Raw genomic sequence first — 20,477 nt, forward strand, 5'->3', positions numbered from 1 at the left:
TCCAACACTATTGAAAAGACTACCTTTTCTTCATAGAGTTGCTGTTGTACCCTTGTCAAAAATCAATTAGCTATATTTGTGTCAGTTGATTTCTGGACTCTCTATTCTGTCCCCTTGATATACATTGTCTATCCTTTCACCATTACAACAATAACAATAATCTAATATTTATACAGCAAATACCATATGCCAGGCACTGTTCAAAGTGCTTTATATATGTTAACTCATTTAATTCTCATAACAACTTTATAAGTACTATTATTTCCCCACTTTACAGATGAGGAAACAGATGAGGCAAAAATGAGATTAAGTAACTTGCTAAGAGGCATACAATCAATAAGTGAGGAAACAACAGTAATTAAAAAATCGCTAAGGTCTATCATTATCTAGTAGAGACACTGAATATCTTTAGATTTTATCAGAAAAACAGGATGACTGCTAAATATTTAAGGATGTCATAAAAGAGAATATCTAATTGTCCAATAAATATACAAATCCTAATAATCATATAAGTGTAAATTAAACCACAATGAATTAATATGACAATCTATATGATGCCTAAAATGAAAAAGACAGAAAATGTCAAGCGTTATCAAGGAGGCAAAGTAACCTAAACTCTCACTCACTGTGGGAATGTAATTTTGTACAATACTTTGGAAAACTGTTTGGCACTATTATTAAAGCTGAAAATATATATACCATATGACCGAGTAATTCTTAGACATACACCAAACCGAAGTACACACATGTGTTCACAAAAAATACATACTAGAGTGTTGATATTATATCACCCTGCTTCTTTGCCTTTAATAAATACTACCATAAATAAACTTCTTTACTTACTGGTTTATTATCTATTATCTGTTTTCCTCTACCAGAAGATAAGCTTTTTTTTACCCCACTATGGTATTCTCAGAGTTTAGAATAATGGCTGGTTACTGAAGAAATGATTGTCTACTTGATGAATAAATGATAGGCACTGTGCTAGATGCTGGTATCACAAAAAATGTATAATACAGGAAGGTCACACATGTAGGAAGGTCACACATGTAAAAAAGAGTAAATGCATTTAAAAAGTGTTATAGGCATTATAATGGAAAAAATGAATACAAAATACAGACACAAGAAGATTTATGAAATGATAATTTTTTTTAAGCTCCATAGTTTAGCTAAACATTGTTTGAGAATTTTCTATTGCCAAACCCTTGCCAAGAATTGGTGATTCAATGATAAGTAACATATGGTCACAGAGTTTACAATCTGGAGGAGACAAAACATTCAAATGGAATATTCATTAAAATATTTTAACTGCTATGATAATGACCTGTTGACAGCACTAAACATCAGAGGCAGTTTGAACAGATTTTTAGAGAACATTTCAGAAACAGTTTTTTAGAGAACATTTGAGATGAATCTTACAAAATGAGTAAGAGATAGCTAGCCAAAGATATTAAGTCTTAAACCAGGTTATGAGACTTCCATCTTAAGATAAACAAAACTCTCTCTACCCAGAGCACCCTCCAGCTTACAACTGATCCTTTTCTTACCATTCGCAGCCAAAACTCTTAAAATGAGAATTTCTACTTCTTCACAACTTCTATTCCCAAGGTCATTAATAAATTTATTAACACAGAATTGAAAGGTCACTACTGACCACTCTTTCTCTCTTACCTTGGCATCAGTAACTTAAATCATTAGATTTTCTTCCCATTTCTCTCTTTAACTTTGTTGCCTTTGTAGGACTCTTTTCCTCAGTACATCTATCTTTTAATCTATCTATCTATATCTAGGATATATAAAGAGATATAGATAGATATAGATATAGATATAGATATAGATATAGATATAGATATAGATATATAAAGGATATGGATAGATACAGACATAGAGATAAAATATAGAGATAGATATTAACTAGGTATATCTATGTCTATATCTTTTAACTAGAAAACACTATGTTACACTATGTATTTGTGTCAGGAGTATTTTCAGATTATTTTTTGCAGTGATTCCAGAACTAAAAATTGTTTTATTTTTTTGAGTATTCACAAATTACCTGTTTAATACTCTTTTAGGGTTTTGCCAGATTTCAGTCTCAGGTTTACTCCAATTCAACAAACACCTATTGAACACTAAATATGTGTGAGATACTATTTAAGGCACCAAATGAGGGATAAAAACCTATTTAAATATGAATTAGTCTTGCCTTGAGGTTTAAAAACCTATAATGAAATATAAGCACAGTTTATATGCAACTGTATAAAAAGTTGACCATACTGATTTGTCTATTTGGTGGCTGCTCTGAATACAAAACTAACTAGATCTGTGAACTTGGAAAAGTTACTTACTATGTTAGTTATATTTTAATGTTCTTATTTGGAAAATGGGAGTCATACTACCTATCTCACAGATTTAGAATAAGGAATAAAGAAGATAATGTTACAAGGAATTACTAACATAATAAAGAGGAAGACATCTCAAACTGCATGCATATACCAGGTCATAAAACAAGACTGAAGTTTTATAGAATCATTATTACACATACCACATTCTCTGATAATAATGCAATCAATCGTAAATTAATAACCCAAAATATACCCTAAGAAAAGCTTCCATACTTGTGAAAATTTTAAATCACACTGTAAATAACTCATGCATTAAAGATGAAATCAGTGGAGATTTGGAAATACACAGAACTAACCAATACTGAGAGCACTATTGCATCAACAAAGCTGAAGACAAATTCAAGGGAAACATATGGCCCTAGATGCATATATTAGGGGGATAAAAGCTGAAAAATAATGAGCTTAGCATTCAAATTAAAGTTGAAAAAGATGAGCAACGTAAGTCCAAATAAAGTATAGGGAGGAAATTAAAGAACAGAAATTAGTGAAAAAACTAAGATTTTAGGTAAAGACTAAAGAGATTGACAAATCTTTAGTAAGATTAACCAAATTAAAAAAGGAACGACAAGTAGACAATCATAAAAGTGACAAAAGAACATAATTACAGTTACTGCAGAGATTAAAATAAGAAAATTCTTCAAATAAATTTATGCTAATATATTCTAAAAATTATACTAAGTTTTATATACCTAAAAAGTGACTTACAAAAAATGACTAAAGAAGTAATAGAACACCTAAATGAACATGTATCCATTAAACTAAATCAGTAGTTATAAAATTTCCCCCAAAGAAAACAGCAGCCCCAATAACTTTATAATTTCTACTGTATACCCATGATTCAAGTATTCCTTATCTTATACAAGCTCTTTCAGAGAATAGAAAGAGATTGCTGGCTTTGGTCCAAATATATTTTTCCTCTTCTTCCTAGGGAAAAAGTTAGAAAGACTATATGTCCCAGCTTCCCATACCATTAGGTGAAGCCATGCGACTGAGTTCTAACCAATGGAATTTAAATGGAAATGATGTCATAAAAACTTCCCAAGCATCTTCCTCTAAGTTCTTTCTCCCTTTAGGCTTGACTGGGATGGAAATGATCCCCAGGGAACTTTGGAAGCCATGTGTCATTACGGATCTAACTGACATTTACAGAACACTCAACCCAAATAAAATGAAACAAAACATGTCAGGATTTGTGGGATGCCACTAAAGCAGTACTTAGCAGAAAATCAATACCAAAAAACCTGCAACAACAGGGGAAAATGTGTAAATAATCTTAAAAACTAAAATAAATAGAGCTTATTAATCCCAAAGTAAAGAGAGGAAAAAAATTTAAAAACCAAAATGAAAACCAATGAAATAGATTATCAATATCAGAAATAAGAGGGGTGACATTACCACATATTTTATAGATATTAGAAGTATAGTAAGGCAATATTATGAATAATTTTATGCTAATAAATTTAACAACTTGGATGAAAGGGAAAAATTTCTTAAAACATAAATTTTCAAAGTTCACTCAGGAAGAAAGAGACAACAAAAACAGACACATACCTATTGCATATCTATTAAAGAAACTGAAATTGTAATTAAAATTCTTACAAAGAAAACTCCACATCCAAGTGCTTCTCTGATAAATTCTACCTAACACTTAAAGAGAAAAAAAGTACTAATTCTACATAAATACTTCAACTATTTGAAGACAAGGACATAAATTTCAATTTATCCTATGAAGTTTGCATTATCCCGATACCAAAATCAGAAGAACAAAAAAAAGAGAGAAGACAAGGGTGGAGGGTACATTACAATCAACAAACATGCATCATGAACATAGATGCAAAATTCTAAACATATTTTAGCAAATTAAATCCAACATTATATTAAAAGGATACTACATCATGACCAAATGGGATTCATCTTAAGAAAACAGGGTGGTTTAGCATTAAAAAACCAATCAATGCAATTCACCATATTAACAAATTAAAAAAGAAAATCCATGTGATCAATATGGATATATGTCAATAGACATGGAAAAATTGGACAAGATCCAATATCTATTCCTGTAGTGTGTGAATATGTATATATGTATATGTGTGTATATAGATATGTATATGTATACCCAATGGAATATTATTCAGCCTTAAAAAGGAAGGAAATCTTGCCATATATGACAACATAAATGAACCTGGAGAACATTATTGTAAAAGAAATAAGCCAGTCAAATTGGGACAAATATTGAGTGCTTCTACTTATATGACGTATCTAAAATAGTCAAATTCATAGAATCAAAGAGTAGAATGGTGATTGCCAGAGGCCAGAGGAAGGAAGGAAATGAAGAGTTGCTAATCAATAGGCATAAAATCTTAACTAGGCACGATAAATAAGTTTTAGAGATCTTCTATACAATATTGTGCCTATAGTTAACAGCACTGTGTTACACACTTAAAATTTTATGAGGATAGATAGATCTCATATTAAGTGTCCACAATAAAATAAAAAGTTTTAAAAAGAAAGCAAAAAGAGCCTTTCTATATACTATAAAAAACAATTGAAAATTGAAATGTTCAAAAACTACCACTTGCAACAGTATAAAATAAATAAATCTGATAAAAGATGTGAAAAGCATGTACACATGCAATTAGATAATATTGCTAAGAGAAACTAAGGAAGACCTAGATAAATAGAGATATACCTTGCTCATGTGTTGAAAGACATACTACGATTTTGATATCAATTCTCCTTAAACTGACCTATAGTTTCAAGGAAATCCAAATCAAAATTCCCGTAGGCTCTCTTGTAAAAATTGGCAAAATGACTTTAAAATTCATATGGAAATGCAAAGGACCAAGAATAGCCAAAACATCTTTGAAAAAAGAAGAAAAAGTTGGAAGGATAACTACCTGATTTCAAGAATTATTATAATTGAAATAGTAATCAAAAGAGTATCATATTGGCATAAATATAGACAAATATATAGCTGAACAGAATATAGAGTTCAGAAATAAACCCACACATAAGAAGACAACTGAGTTTTGACAAAGTGGCAAAGGCAATGTAGTAGTGCTGGAACAACTGGATAAGTATATATACAAAAAATAACCTGGATCTATAATTCACAAAATGCCTCATATAAATTTTAACTCAAATTGCTGAAAACCTAAATGTACTTAAAACTGTAAATTTCAACAAGAAAACATAGGAAAAATCTTTGTGACATTGAGCTAGGCTTCATAGCTAACACCAAAAGCGTAATCAAAAAAAGAACAGACGGACAAATCAAATATTAAAACTTCAGCTCTTCAAAAGACACTACTAAGAGAATGAAAACACAAGCCACAGAATGGGAGAAAATCTTAGCAAAACATATATCTGATTAAGAACTTGCATCCAGAATATATAAAGAACTCTCAAAACTGAACAGTAAGAAAATGAACAAAAAACTAAAAATGAGCAAATTGTATCAACAGACTCTTCACCAAACAAGAACAAGATAGATAGATAGACAGACAGACAGACAGACAGATAGATGTTATAAATTAGCATATAAGAAGATTCTCCACATCATTAGGACAGCTAAAATTAAAAAGACTGACTATACCAAAGATTGGCAAGGATGGGGAGGAATTGAAATTTCTCATACTTTGCTGGTGTTAATGTACAATGGTACAATCACTTTGGAAAACAGTTTGACAGTTTCCTGTAAGTTAAACATATACCTACTATGTGATTCAGCTATTCTATTTCTTCATATTTATACAAGAGAAAAAGAAATATATGCCCATACAATTTTCATAGCAGCTTTATTTGTAATAGCAAAAAACAGTGTGGTAGGCAGAATTCTAAGATGGCTCCAAGATTCCTGGCCCCTGGTATACATGCACCCACCTTTCCCAAGTTATTAAAAATTATTACTTTTATCACATTTTTTATTGAGGTACAATCCATTTACAATGTTGTATCAATTTCTGTTGTACGGCACAATGCTTCAGTCATACGTGAATATACATATATTCATTGTCATATTCTTTTTCACCAAAAGCTACTATAAGATATTGACTATGGTTCCCTGTGCCATACAGCATAAACTTGTTTATCTATTTTATATATACCAGTCTGTATCTGCAAATCTCGAACTTCCAGTTTATCCCATCCCACCTCCCTCCCCACTGACAACCACAATTCTGTATTCTATGTCTGTGAGTCTGTTTCTGTTTTATATATAAGTTCATTTTTTTTTAGATTCCGCAAATGAGTGATACCATATGGTATTTTTCTTTCTCTTTCTGGCTTACTTCACTCAGAATGTCATTCTCCAGGGCCATCCATGTTGCTGCAAATGGCATTATTTTATCATTTTTATGGCTGAGTAGTATTCCATTGTATAAATATACCAGAGCTTATTTATCCGGTCATGTGTTGATGGACATTTAGGTTGTTTCCATGTCTTGGCTATTGTAAACAGTGCTGCTGTGAACATTGAGGTGCAGGTGACTTTTTGAATTAAGGTTCCCTCTGGATATATGTCCAGGAGTGGGATTGCTGGATCATATGGTAAGTCTATTTTTAGCCTAAAAATTATTTATCCAGGTACTACTATGAAAATATTTTGCAGATATTATTAAGATCCCAAATCAGATGAGTTTAAGATAGGGAGATGATCTCAGTGGGCCTGACCTAATCACCTGAGCCCTTTAAATTTGGATCTAGAGGTCAGACTGATAGTCAGGGATTTGAAGCAGAGGGGGATCCATGTATAAGAAGTTCTCTGCTACTGGCTTAAAGACGGAGGGAGCCATGTAGCAAAGAATGAGGGCAGCCTCTAGTAGCTGAAAGCAGCCCCTAACTGACAGCCAGCAAGAAAATGGGGACCTCAGTTCTACAACTAGAAGGAACTAAATTCAGTCAACAACCTGAATAAACTGAGAAGTGGATTTTTCCCCAGAGCCACCAAAAAGGAATGCAGCCTGGCTGACACCTTGATTTCAGCCTTATAATCCCGTAAGCAGAGAAATCTGGCCCACTGTGCCTGGATTACTCCCCTACATAACTAAAAACTAACAAATGGGTGTTGTTTTAAGCAGTTAAGATTGTAGTTATTTGTTATGCAGCAATAGAAAACTAATGCAAACTGGAAACAACTCAAGTGACCACCAACAAATAAATGGATAAACAAACTGTAGTATATTTATACAATGGAATACTCTCAGCAATAAAGAGAAATAAAACTACTGATACATGCAACAACATGAATAAATTAAAAATAATTCTGCTGAGTGAAAGAAGCCAAGAAAAAAGGAAGACTTTATACTATATGATCCCACTTTCATAGAACTCTAGAAAATGCAAACTAATCTAAAGTGATAGAAAGCAGATGAGTGGTTGCTTGGAGATGGGGACAGGGAAGGGTGGGAAGGTAGGATTACAATAGGGTACAAAAAATCTTAAAGGGGTGATAAGTAGGCTCATTACCTTAACTGTGATGATGTATATAAATGTATCTCAAAACTGTCAAAATGATAAAAATGATTCAGTTGTTCCTCAAGAAGCAGTTTTAAGAAGTAAAAATTAAATTATAATATTTTAAAAGGAGATGAAACAAAATTTGAACAAAATAAAAGTGATATTAAATGCTACATGTTAAAAACTAAGTAAACAGAAGAGTCTCAGGAACTTTTTTGATTTTAGACCCATTTAAATTCTACAATGAAAGATGAATCTGAAACTTTGCTAAAGTAATTATAGTTGATATGCATTATTTGCAGATTCTGTGTTTGTGAATTCATCTACACACTGAAATTTATTTGTTATCCCAAAATCAATACTCACAGTGCTGTTATAATTATTTACAGAAATGCACGTGGACAAAGTGGTGAAAATTTTGTTGAAGTACATGTTTTTAACTGAGGTCAAACAAGGCAATATTCTGTTTTGCTGTAGCTTTCATACTCTAGTCTTTTTGGTGATCTAGTTAGGGCCACAGTTTTTGCACTTTCATACTTCTTGTTGGTAATTTCACTGTTTAAAGTGGTCCCCAAACATAACGCAGAACACCATCTAGTGTTCCTAAGTGCAAGAAGGCTGTGATGTGCCTTACAGAGAAAATGTGTGCTAGATAAATTTCACTCTGCCGTGAGTTACAGTGCTGCTGTTGGCTGTGAGTTCTATGTTAATGAATCAGCACTATACCTTATGAAGTGTCTTTAAACAAAAGTACATGCAAAACAGTATAATAATTTCATCATTTGATGACAATGTTGTACTCAGAGGCTTGCAGGAATCTAACCCAGTATCTTCCCCTAGGAGAAATGTTTAAGCATTTGTTAATTCAGTGTTCACAGCAACTTTACAGAATATAACTACCAAGAATACTGAGAATTTTATTCTCAATGAACTATAGATCTAGGTCCTATAATCTAATAGCTTACATGGGTAGTCAAAGGCTTTAGAAATAATTATTTCTCTGATGACTTCTCCTTTGCCTATTTTTCATGTAAGTAAATCAAATCCAGTGAATTATGTAGATTTTTTGTCACTTATTCTCCACTGTAGATACTCTAATTTTTTTCCTTTAATGCTCAAGTTTCAATCTCATCTACTATTCTTAATTTCAGATGACCTCTCCATTTCATGCTTTAAAGCATGGATTTTCTTCTACTTATAAACATTTTAAAAAGTTATAAACCTTATAATTACAGGAACTGAAAAAATCCTGACCTTATGTAAAACAAGGTAATATTCTAACTTTCCTTCTTAAATTACTTTTAAATAACTTGGTTCAGTTGTTGCATGAATTGACAAGAAACATTATTGTAGTTGCTACAAGATTTTCAGAGGGGATGTATTTTTCCATATAACCAAATAGTGCCTAAATAAAATTCTATGTAAAAAATTAAAATTTTTTTCAAAGGCAACAAAAGCAAAAATAAACAAGTGGGACTACATCAAACCAAAAAGCTTCTGTACAGCAAAGGAAACCATGAACAAAATGAAAAGGTATTCTACTGATGGGAGAAAATATCTGCAAATAATATACATAATAAGGAGTTAATATCTAAAATATATAAGAACTCGTACAAATCAACAGCAAAAAAATCAAACAATTCAATTAAAAAATGGGCAAAGGATCTGAATGATGGCCAACAGGTACAGAAGAGGTGCTCGACATCACTAATCATGAAGGAAATGCAAATCAAAACCACAATGGGGATATCACCTCACACCTGTCACAATGGCTATTATCAAAAAGATACAAAATAACATGTATTGGTGAGGATGTGGAGAAGAGGGTACCCTTATGCACTGTTGGTGGCTGTAAACTGGTGCAGCCACTATGAAAAACATTATGAAAAACAGATTGGTGGTTGCCAGAGGCGGGGGGAGGAGGGTGGGTGAAATGAGTGAAGGTGGTCATAAGGTACAAACTTCTAGTTATAAAATAAGTAAGTCCTGGGGATATAATATATAGCATGGTGTGATGCCTACAGTTAATTATACTGTCTTATATACTTAAAAGCTACTAAGAGAGTAAATCTTGAATGTTCTCATCGCAAAAAAGAAAAAATCTGTACCTAAAAAGATTTTTTTTCTTTTTGTCAAGGAGAATAATGTAGTTGACCACGCTTCCTTTTACATTTTGGCTTCTAGGAAGCTCAGAGTTAAATTTTAGGGTTAAATAAAGTTAATATGAAGACTTTCTAATTTAAAAAATATTTTGCCAATTCTGAATATTTACTCCTTATTTCTAGTATGTTATAGAATGTGTTCTTGACACAAGACCTTGTTGTAAGTTGTGCTGCATTCTTGACAAAAGACCAGTACATGAGTTTGGTGCAGCCATTATGGAAAACAGTATGGAGATTCCTCAAAAGACTAAAAATAGACTTACCATATGATCCAACAATCCCACTGCTAGGCATATATCCAGAAGGAGCCTTAATTCAAAAAGATACATGTACCCCAATGTTCATAGCAGCACTGTTTACAATAGCCAAGACATGGAAATAACCTACATGTCCATCAACAGATGACTGGATAAAGAAGTTGTGGTATATTTATACAATGGAATACTACTCAGCCATAAAAAAGAATCAAATAATGCCATTTGCAGCAACATGGATGGACCTAGAGATTGTCATTCTAAGTGAAGTAAGCCAGAAAGAGAAAGAAAAACACCATATGATATCACTTACATGTGAAACCTAAAACAAACAAACAAAAGACAAATGAACTTATTTACAAAAAACAGACTCACAGACATAGAAAACAAACTTATGGTTACGGGGGAAAAGGGGTGAGGAGGGATAAATTGGGAGTTCAGAATTTGAGGATACTATTATATATAAAATAGATAAACAAAAGGTCCTACTATATAGCACAGGGAACTATATTCAGTACCTTGTAATGGCCTATAATGAAAAAGAAATTGAGGTATATATATATGACATATGATATATATAGAGACATATATATATATATCATATATATATGAATCACTCTGCTGTACACCAGAAATTAACACAACATAATATCAACTATACAATAAAAAAAAGAATAAGAATGTTAGAGGACTCAAAAAAAAGAACTAATTGAACCTTGAGCATCCTTATTTGTTCAATCAGAAGAGAAGGGAGCATTTTCACTCCCCTTTTCAAACAATGTAAGGCATCTCTGGAGTAGGTGATGGGAAAAAAACAATCTATCCTACAGTTCATTGGGCCTGCTAAACAGACCTACTTATCTGCAGCTATTCTTCTATTTTATCAAGTTTACATGGGTAAAGAGTAGACTGTCTGCCCACTTGTTATTATAATATAGTAAAATAAATAATCATAAGCATTTCAAAATTATTTTAAATATTTTTCACATCAGAAGTAATCTGTTGCCAGAAAGACCTGTTACAACTTCACTATGAGATTCCCTTACACTCTGCTTAAACTCTTATTTAAAGGAGTCCTGTTACGTGCAGTACTGTCACACATATAACTGTTAAAAGTTTGGGGGAGAGGGAAAAAGCCCTTCAATCCTTCATTTCTCACTCAAGGTATGTATGGAAGTCTCAGGTGTCCATATTCCTTATGACAGTTCTTTTATATTACATGTAGAGAAGTAAGGTCTCCTGAAACTGTTGTCTACCAACCTGGGATATATTTCAACATAAGCCTAAATAATGAAAATTGAGAACTGCTTAACTGCAAAAGTATAGTCTATGAAATTATGGGACAAATATATAGCCTGTAGACTACTTGTTCAAATCTTTGAGTATTAACAAATAACATTTAAAAATACTAACAATGTGTACTTACACAGAGGAAGAAACATTGTGATATAAAGCTTACCAGTAGTTACCGTGACAATTTCTTCATCTGTGGAGCACTTCTTTCTTTTACTTGAGGTTCTGGAAGGAGCAGGCCTATGAAAATTCAGTTCTGACAATGAGTATTCCATCTCATTAAAGAGTATGTAAAATTAACCATTAGTTTTCTCATCTTGTTTTTCTGGCATAAAACTTCTTAGCCTTCAAGTGTTAGATCTATGAGAAGAAAATTATACTCTACATTTGTGAAAAATGTTTCTGTGTTTCTCTCAGAAGCTGCAATTCCATAATTTAAAATATATATACATTTATGAGAAGACTACAATTTTCTGGCCTTAAGTAATGTATTCAACTTTTAGAAGACTGTCATGAATTTCCCAATAAATGTAGTGGTTACTCTTCTTGATATATTTACATTATTTGAATGTGATTTAGTAATAAATGTGATGCTGACTACAGATCATATTTCTAGATTGACATGTTTCTTTTTAAGAATATTTTTTACTTTAGATACTCTTTCATGATTCATTCCTGCCACTTATCAATTTAAACATATAAAATTTTTTATTCTTTTGTGACATTTTCCATTTGGCCTTAGAAACTTATTTCATAGATCTGGGTGAATTTCTTCAAAATGTTCTGAATAGTCCATCACATGACTGATCATATTTAAAGCTTATAATCATTTCCCATTTAAATGAACACAGGAATTTTAACTTTTCTTGAAAAATTCTGAAGCCATTGCTCTACTTTTGCTTTTTTTTAACTTTTAAAAATACTACTTTATTTATACTCACATATGACAAAATGGCTGTACTACCATGTTTACATACATACATACTTTTGCTTTTTAAAATAAACTGAACAACTGTTTGAAAACTTGTTATTCACTTTATCACAAAGGTTTCTTGAGTTACCTTGTACACGCTTATTCTATTGCAATCAAACCTACATTTTTGGTAACTTGGTGATTCTTTTGAACTTAGGTTGATGTTTGTTTAACAAAAAGGAAAGATGAAGGACTCCTACTTTCCCTTTGGGGTAAATTTTGGTAAATGATTTTCTGAGAATACTTGCCAAGTGTTTCAATCATTTGCTAAACAATCACTTATTTAAATCATTTATCATACTTTAAAACGATAATCCTCCATGATATGCTTTAAATAAAACACTGTGGGTTTTTTTCCCTTATTTCCCTGTTTAACACATAAAATATTTTAAATGCAGTGATTTAAACGGATCATATGGTTTCTATGTTCTCAAACTCCGATCAATTATCTTTGAGTTATGTATACATGTTTAGCAGTGCACTAAGAACATAATAACTTTTCATTTTTAGTTTGAAATGATTGTTTTCATTGTCCTTAAGAGAACTGGTTAAATTTAATATTGAGATGCTTAGTCTTTTTTATTCCCACAAGATTTCCTTAATGCATTTACTAACCATGTGTCAGATCACTTTGTTAATATTTATTATAGTAAGTTGAATTGGTATTTTTTTCAAGTGCCTTCTTTCTTAGGTAAAGTATTTAAACTTCCTTAATAACATGTAATCTCATACATACTATATGTATTTCTTCAAACTTCTACTTCCCAACAATATCATTTTTGCTGTTAAAGTAGAATTGAATTTCTTTTTTCCTGTTTCTTTTTCAAATAGATATTTTTCTGATTTCACTGATATTTTTGTTTACTGTATTAAATGATTCTTAAAATATTTTCAAATAAAAGATTTTGTTGTCAAGCCTTTCCTGTTTTATATTTTCTTTTGAAACTGCTTTTCTAACATCCATCAAATACTTTTTCTTCCTAACTCTTTAATAAGTTAAAAATTCTGAAGTGTGGCCTGCTCTGAATCTGAAGATGCCTGATATAATTTAGTTCAGCACTGATTTCTCTTTTATTTGACCTGAAAGTATAAAATATCACCATAATTAAGCAGATGTTTTAAATCACTTTGTTATTCAATATTAAACCACTAATGTTATCATTAAAATTATTTTGAAAAATTCTAATAATTAGTAAAAAGATACGATTAGAAAAAATGTGCTAAAGAAAGTAGTAAGAAAACTAATCATAAATGAAGCTGCCTTATAAAATCTGATTCCATTAGCTTAATTTAGAAAAGTAACAATCAAAATCACTTCATCTATCAAATGGAAATAATGATAGTATTTACCTCACTAAGGATTACAAGAATTAAATAAGACAATGCATATAAAGTGCTTAGTACAGTATCTAGCACTCTAAAAGCTTAATAAATGCTAGCTGTGATCACTCTCCACGCCCTCCCCTATCTCCATCCCAGCTCAGTCCCAAATTGCTTCACTTCTGAAATTTTAACTCCTATATTCTATTCTTTGACCATAATATGCTTTTCTCTGATCATTATTTCAATTTTTACTAACTTAATAACACTATAATTTTAATTTTATTTCATTGATATTTCCAAACCCTTGACCTCCCAATTTCCCCCCAATTTATTACCACTCCTAGGCTTTACTCCCAGCCCTACTCCTTTCCCTGTCCAGCATAAGACCCTATAGTCCACAAGGTTAATTGCACTCTCTTAGGTTTTGTATCAGTTCTAGGATCTTAAGATAGAAAAATTTTGGGTTCCAATTCTGACTCTGTTACCTACTAGTTGTGAGAAATGAGCCTCTTTTGATATGATATGTATAATGATTCCTGTTAGAATTAAATTCAGTAACTTTTATAAAGCATTTACCATAGGGGCTGGCATATTAGACCTTCAATAAATCTTAGCTCCTTTTCTTATTCTTTTCAGGAATTATTCCAAAATTCCAGCTCTTTATTCAAACTCTCATTTAATTCCTTCCTCCCACTAGCCCAGCAGATGATATAATTTCCTATTTCACAGAGCAAATTGGAACCATTAGGCCAAAACTCCTATAATTTCCTCCATATCACTTATAAATTAATCTGTATTAGTATTCATCTTTATCTCATTCTTTCCATGCTCAGTGCAAGAATCCCTCTTCTATCTGTAGTTTAAGGTTCCAACTGGGCTCAGAAACCATTAATCATCACTTTTCCTTCTGTACGACTCCTTCTCCACTCCCCTATTGATCTCTTCCCTTAACATGTAACCATACTATTCAAAAGGTTCTTCCATCTTCAAGACAAAAAAACCCTTTATTATTCTTCATAGCCAATAATCTTGGAAGAGTCATTCACTCTCACCATCTCTGCTTACTCACTTCCCAACTCACTTTAATATTACTTCTGACCATATGATACTTTCAAAGCTGGTCTCACTAAGGTCAACACTGATCTCTATATTACCATGGCCAATGGATGCATTCCTGCAGTAATGAATGACACTGTTGACCCTTCCATCACTCTAGTAATCCTTCTCTTCTTTGGCTTCTATGCCATAATTTTCCTCAGGTCTCCAGTTTTTGCTTTAGCCTTCTTATTAGTCTCATCTTCTAATGCTCTTTCCCAAATGTCATAGTTCCCTAAGACTCTATTTTAAATCTCTGTGTTTTTTCTCAGATTAGTTGGGTGATCCATCTGAAGCTATGGCTTAAACTATACTTTTATGTTGAAGACTTATTAAACTTTCTTTCCAGTCTAGATATCTAGTACAAGCTCCAGAACATTTTACTCAACTATTACAACGTTCCTCCTAAGTATTCCATAAACACCTCAAATTCAATATACCAAAAACTAAACTCAAATTTTACAAGACACATCTTGTGCAGTAATAAGCAACCATCTCCCACATGATTACCAAGGCTTTTGACAATCCAGGTTCTTTATCTGAGCACAGAAAACTATTTAAGTGACTTTTTTCTCAAATTTTCCAAAGACCAATACAAAATTAGTACTATTTCAGATGCACAGGAAATTAATTCATTGCATATAATAGATACCTTAAGGCACAAGGGCTTAATTCTCTCATAGAACTCCACTGAAATAGGTGATCATTTACCTTGTATATCTATGTACCAAATTATGTAGGTTTTACCTGTTATCTCTGGTATCCTCCACTCCTCCTCACACTTTTCTTAGTTTATGCTCTCATGGTTTTCCATTGGACTACTACAATAGCCTAGAAATCTACTTTGGCCTAAATCTAATTCTCTAATTTGATTTCCTGACACTTTCCCTTAGGCTCATTATGTGACAGCCATATATTATGCTATGTGTACCTACCTGAATATGATGCATTCTCCTGAGCTGAATTCTCTACCTTTGTTGTTTCCTCTCTGACCCTCTTCATCAAGTTAGTGTTTTTCTCTATATTACACAAGCAAATGATGAGTACACATTCTTTATAAAGGATTCACACAACACAAAAGTATACGAAGTAAAAGGTTAAGTATTCCTTTATCTTGCCCTTTCTTCCAAATTACACACACATGCAGACACACATGAACACGCACACACACCTTCCCTCTTCACAGATAACTATTATTAACAGTCTGGTTTGTATCCTTCCAGACTAAATTCTACTTATTCATCAACTGTTAAGGTTAAGTACATTTCCTTATGAAGCTCTCTCTCTCATAGGGTGAATTAACTCCTCCTATTTGCTTCTATAAAACTTTGCATTTTCCTTGATCTGAGTATCATAATATATTTTATTTATTTAAATTTCTGTTTATACCCAGACTGAATTGTAAAATCCTGAGAGTAGGGCTTTCTTTTTAATCTTTAAGTTCCCCAGTTTGTCATAGTGCTTCATACATTTTTGCTGAAGGTTAAATTACACTGTCTTTGTTCTCATTATGGACTAGTGGGGAGACATAAATAATTCTACGGGAAAGAGTAGGTTGTTAAGTAATCAGGTTAGCAATATCTTCTAGGTAATGTATGATTCCTATAAGTGTGAACAGAAGTAGACTAGAAGATGTGGGAATGTGTTTCACAAGTAGAGTGACACCGCAATCAAAAATTAATGTACACTTAAAACTTTAAAAAGAGCTGCTTAAGTCTTACTACACATTATTACATTAACAAATAAATCTTTTAGTATTTTTATAAGCTAGAGGCTTAACATTACTCTAGCTATAATCTCTAATTATTATTTCTAGATTACAGAGAAAGAAATGAAGGCTTAATGAAGGTATCAGATATCATCAGTGCCCTCCTCATATACCTCCGGCCCACCACGGAGGCTACCTGCAGCTTCAGTGCCAATTCCCATTAAGGCCATGCTAGTGGCTTCCTATCTCAAGCATTTGTCTGTCTGCCTGAAGGCTTCCTCTAGAAGCAGGCACATGCTACTCAAGAGAAGGCTGTCAAGGGAAGTACCAGAAAGTTAATGATCCCAAAAGTAACCCTCAACAACCCAGGCAAGGGAATTAGTAGATAAATGTCCCAATTTCCTGTCCCTCATTGGGACCATTCTGAGTTCTACTCTCTATAGTCTCTCAGAAGACTGCCAGTAGAATTCAGCTCCAGTTGCCCTTAGTTATCATTAAAATACTTTTCTTTTTTTTCCCCGGCTTTCCTCCATTCCCTCACCACGCTTTCTAAATGAAGTTTTCTACCCCAATCCTTGTTTCAGGGTCTTAGCTGTGGGGGAACCCAACTTAAGATAAAGAAGTTGCTTAAAGTCATATACAACAAATAAACAGTAAGCTTAGGTCCATCCAATTCTATATAACCTATACTATTGTATTTATATCATCTAACTTGTTTTGAACTTTCTTTTTCCTATTCATCAGGCACATTACATACGCTCACAATTAAATTTATATGTGGCATAAACTCAGAAAAGAGTGGGGACACAGAGGTTCAAGAGTATAATACTAGTTTTGAATACATATTCTTGACTGAATAAAATGAACTACATTTTGGAAAACGTATTTGATGGATTACTATAACGAAATATATAGTCGAGGAGAATCAGTTCCTTTTTTCATTTTCTGTGCTATATAGGCATATCCTGTTTTATTGTGCTTCACAGATACCGAATTTTTTTTTAACAAATTGAAGGTTTGTGGCAACCCTGTATTGTAAGATGATGGATAGCATTTTTAGCAAAAAACGACTTTTTAACTAAGGCATGCACTGTTTTCTTACGCATAATGCACTTTACAGACTACAGCAGTATAGTATAAACATAACTTAAAGAGCACTGGGAAACCAAAAAATTTGTGTGACCCACTTTATTGCCATATTTGCTTTTACTGGGCTGGTCTAGAACTGAACCTCATGTGTCTCCTAGGTATATACCTATGGTGCTCTGTAAGGTTCAGCAAATCTTAATTTCGGAATAGAGCAACCTTTTTGGTTCCGAGTTAGCATTTCCTTCATTCTTTTAAGAAGATTCATTTCTTTCCCTTACAAACAGGGCATGGGCGGGAATCCTCACTGCAAACCAGAGGAGTCAGTTAAAGCACAGGCTCTTTCAGGAAGTCTAGGTCAGAGAAGGAAGTCGACTCCAAAATTCTAAAGCCCAACAGGTGCCAAAGAAAAGGAGCAAAGGAAAATGAAGGCAAAAATGGGTGCCAGGTCGCCAACTCACACCTGCAGTAGGAGACTCCACTGAAGCCGCCAACTTCCACAGGAGCGAGATGCGGAGGCATTTTTTTCAGAGGGTTTGACGCTTGCTGGAGTGGCAGAAAAAGAGAAAGAGAGATCTGCTTGGGCAAGCGAGGAGCAGGAATATCTACGACACCCACGGCCAACGCAGTAGGCTCCGCGCAGCCGCCACCCGGAGGCGCCTCCGCCCCTGACCGGAAGCCGAAGCCGGAAGTTAGAGCCTCGTGGGCGGAAAGCGGGGTCCAGCGGGCGGCGCCAAGCCGGGCCCTGAGGGCGGGAAACCTCGGACTGGGAGGTAGGAAGCTGGAACCTCCTTCAGAATGGTTGGCTTAAGGTGGCACCAGCCCCTGGTCTGATGTTCTGTGAGGGAAGTGTGCTTCCAGGCGGCTCCTTCGAGTTCATTTCCCTTCCGCAGTCCCCGTTCTGGCTTTTGATTCTTTTGAGGTAGCTCACTGCTGCAACCTTCCGAACCCCAATGGTGCGTCAAGCCCTTCGGAGTCCCTGTCCTGGGAGCTTCGTCCCCCCACCTCCTCCACTCCATCCCACTACACTCCACTCGTATCTATTATCTCTCCTCATTCATCTCCCAACCCTCTATCCCCGACACCCCCAACCCCCTCGTGGCGGCGAGAATGAAGAGCCCTAAACTGGGTCTCCCCAGAGCACGCAGTATATTTTAGTAACTTTACTGTTAGTATTTAATTCAACAGCATGTAGTAGATTTATTTGGCATTATGTTTCTGAAAGAAATTGAAGGTCATAAGTTTGATTTGGGTTTTTACCAACTTCGGCTTATTAATTTCAGTAATTTTTTTCAACCAACATGTGGCGCTGAGCATCTGTGTATCAAATCCTGTGGAAATGAAGCATATTTTTTGTTGCCCAGGAGCATCCAAGATAGGTAAAAATATTGGATTCAGAATATCGATACTTAAGATATCTTAAGTTCAATGAGAATTTATTAAACATCTATTATGTAGTAAGCTCTGTGCTAGGTATTGGTCCTAGGAGATTGAATCAATCTTTGTCTTAAGAGATCTAAGCTTACAGTTTCGGTGGAGGATAGGGACAGAGCACAAAACAATTATCTTTAGAAATATAAGATGAATACTGCTAAGTGCTGTTAACACAGATCCAGAACAAATGGGAGTACAGGAGACTGAGAACTGAGTTACATGTCTAGAGGGAACTGGTAAAGCTTTGTAGATGGAGGTAACTTGTGAAGTATGCCCTGGAAGAGGAGGGGTTATGTTTACAAGTGGAGATCTGGCTTAAGGTTTGTACTTTCTAATAGATCTCACTCAATGGCTTTGCTCCAATTTCTCTTGCTTTCCAGTCCATTTTGCCTTCTACTCACCCACCCAGCTCTTGTTCTGTTTTCTTGGAAGTAGCCGGGCCAGGTTATGTAATTTACAAATGCTAAATTACCTCATTAAAATAATTATTTCTGCATAGATAGCACTTGAAAGATTTTTCTTCTTTTAAGAATTTGTTTTAGCCAAGTCAACAAAGCACAGTTCCTGTGGCCCATCTCCTAGAACACAAAAATAGCCTTACTATGTAGAAACAGATGTTTAAAATGGTATTCATTAAAATGAGATTCCACCTGTAATAGAAAACAGAAAGTGGATGCAGAAGAAATGTAAGCTGGCAGTGCTTGCTATTGCCTTCCATTTCCTTAGGAACTTATATTTGTGGGTAAAATCTTGCCAATTGGAATATGTTTCTGGCTTTAGTCTGTAGCGATATGGGTTACTAGTAATATTGAAAAACAATCACACTAGCTCATTATGAGGGTAGCAGTTATGAGAAAAAAAAACTAAAAACTACCTCTAAGATTAGTGCCTTCTTTCCAATGAACAAAGTTATCTTGGGCAGAAAATTAATGATTGTCCTATACTAGTAACAGAAATGAACATCTATTAGTTACCTTCAGTGTCATGTGCTTTACTCTACATTTTTACAAGACCCTCTGAAGGAGATATTTTCCTTACTTTGATAGATGAGGAAATTGAGAGTGAGCAATATATTACATAACTTGCCCAAAGTCACAGCTGCTTTGGAATCCAAGACTCCCAGATTCCTAAGCCAACTTACTTTCCTCACTATTTCACATTGTCTTTAGAGCAATAGAGGCACGTAGAAGTTAAAAACCCTACCCTATCAAGTGGAGTAACTGCAATGTAAATCCAGGTCTGTCTGGTTTTAAAGTCTATGCCTGTGTACTTCTATACATTTTGGGC

The 20,477-nt window shown here is 33.8% G+C and overlaps 1 protein-coding gene across 4 annotated transcripts in view; it reads right to left on the bottom strand.

The window, feature by feature from the left end:
* Positions 1–18,408, bottom strand: part of C13H1orf185 (chromosome 13 C1orf185 homolog) — a 38,382-nt gene extending 19,974 nt beyond the window's left edge. For 3 of the 4 annotated variants that reach the window (XM_072974473.1, XM_072974472.1, XM_072974474.1), the window contains exon 1: positions 3,374–3,399. In XM_072974473.1, coding sequence (XP_072830574.1) covers positions 3,374–3,389 — 16 coding nt within the window. In that variant the 5' untranslated portion in view covers positions 3,390–3,399. Of the gene's footprint in view, positions 1–3,373; positions 3,400–11,737; positions 11,812–18,219 lie in introns of those variants that run through there. The other variant, XM_031684246.2, reaches the window with a different exon arrangement.
* Positions 18,409–20,477: the final 2,069 nt, after the last annotated feature.

This window comes from Vicugna pacos, chromosome 13 (genome assembly GCF_048564905.1).
Source record: "Vicugna pacos chromosome 13, VicPac4, whole genome shotgun sequence".
NCBI classification, from domain to species: Eukaryota; Metazoa; Chordata; class Mammalia; order Artiodactyla; family Camelidae; genus Vicugna; species Vicugna pacos.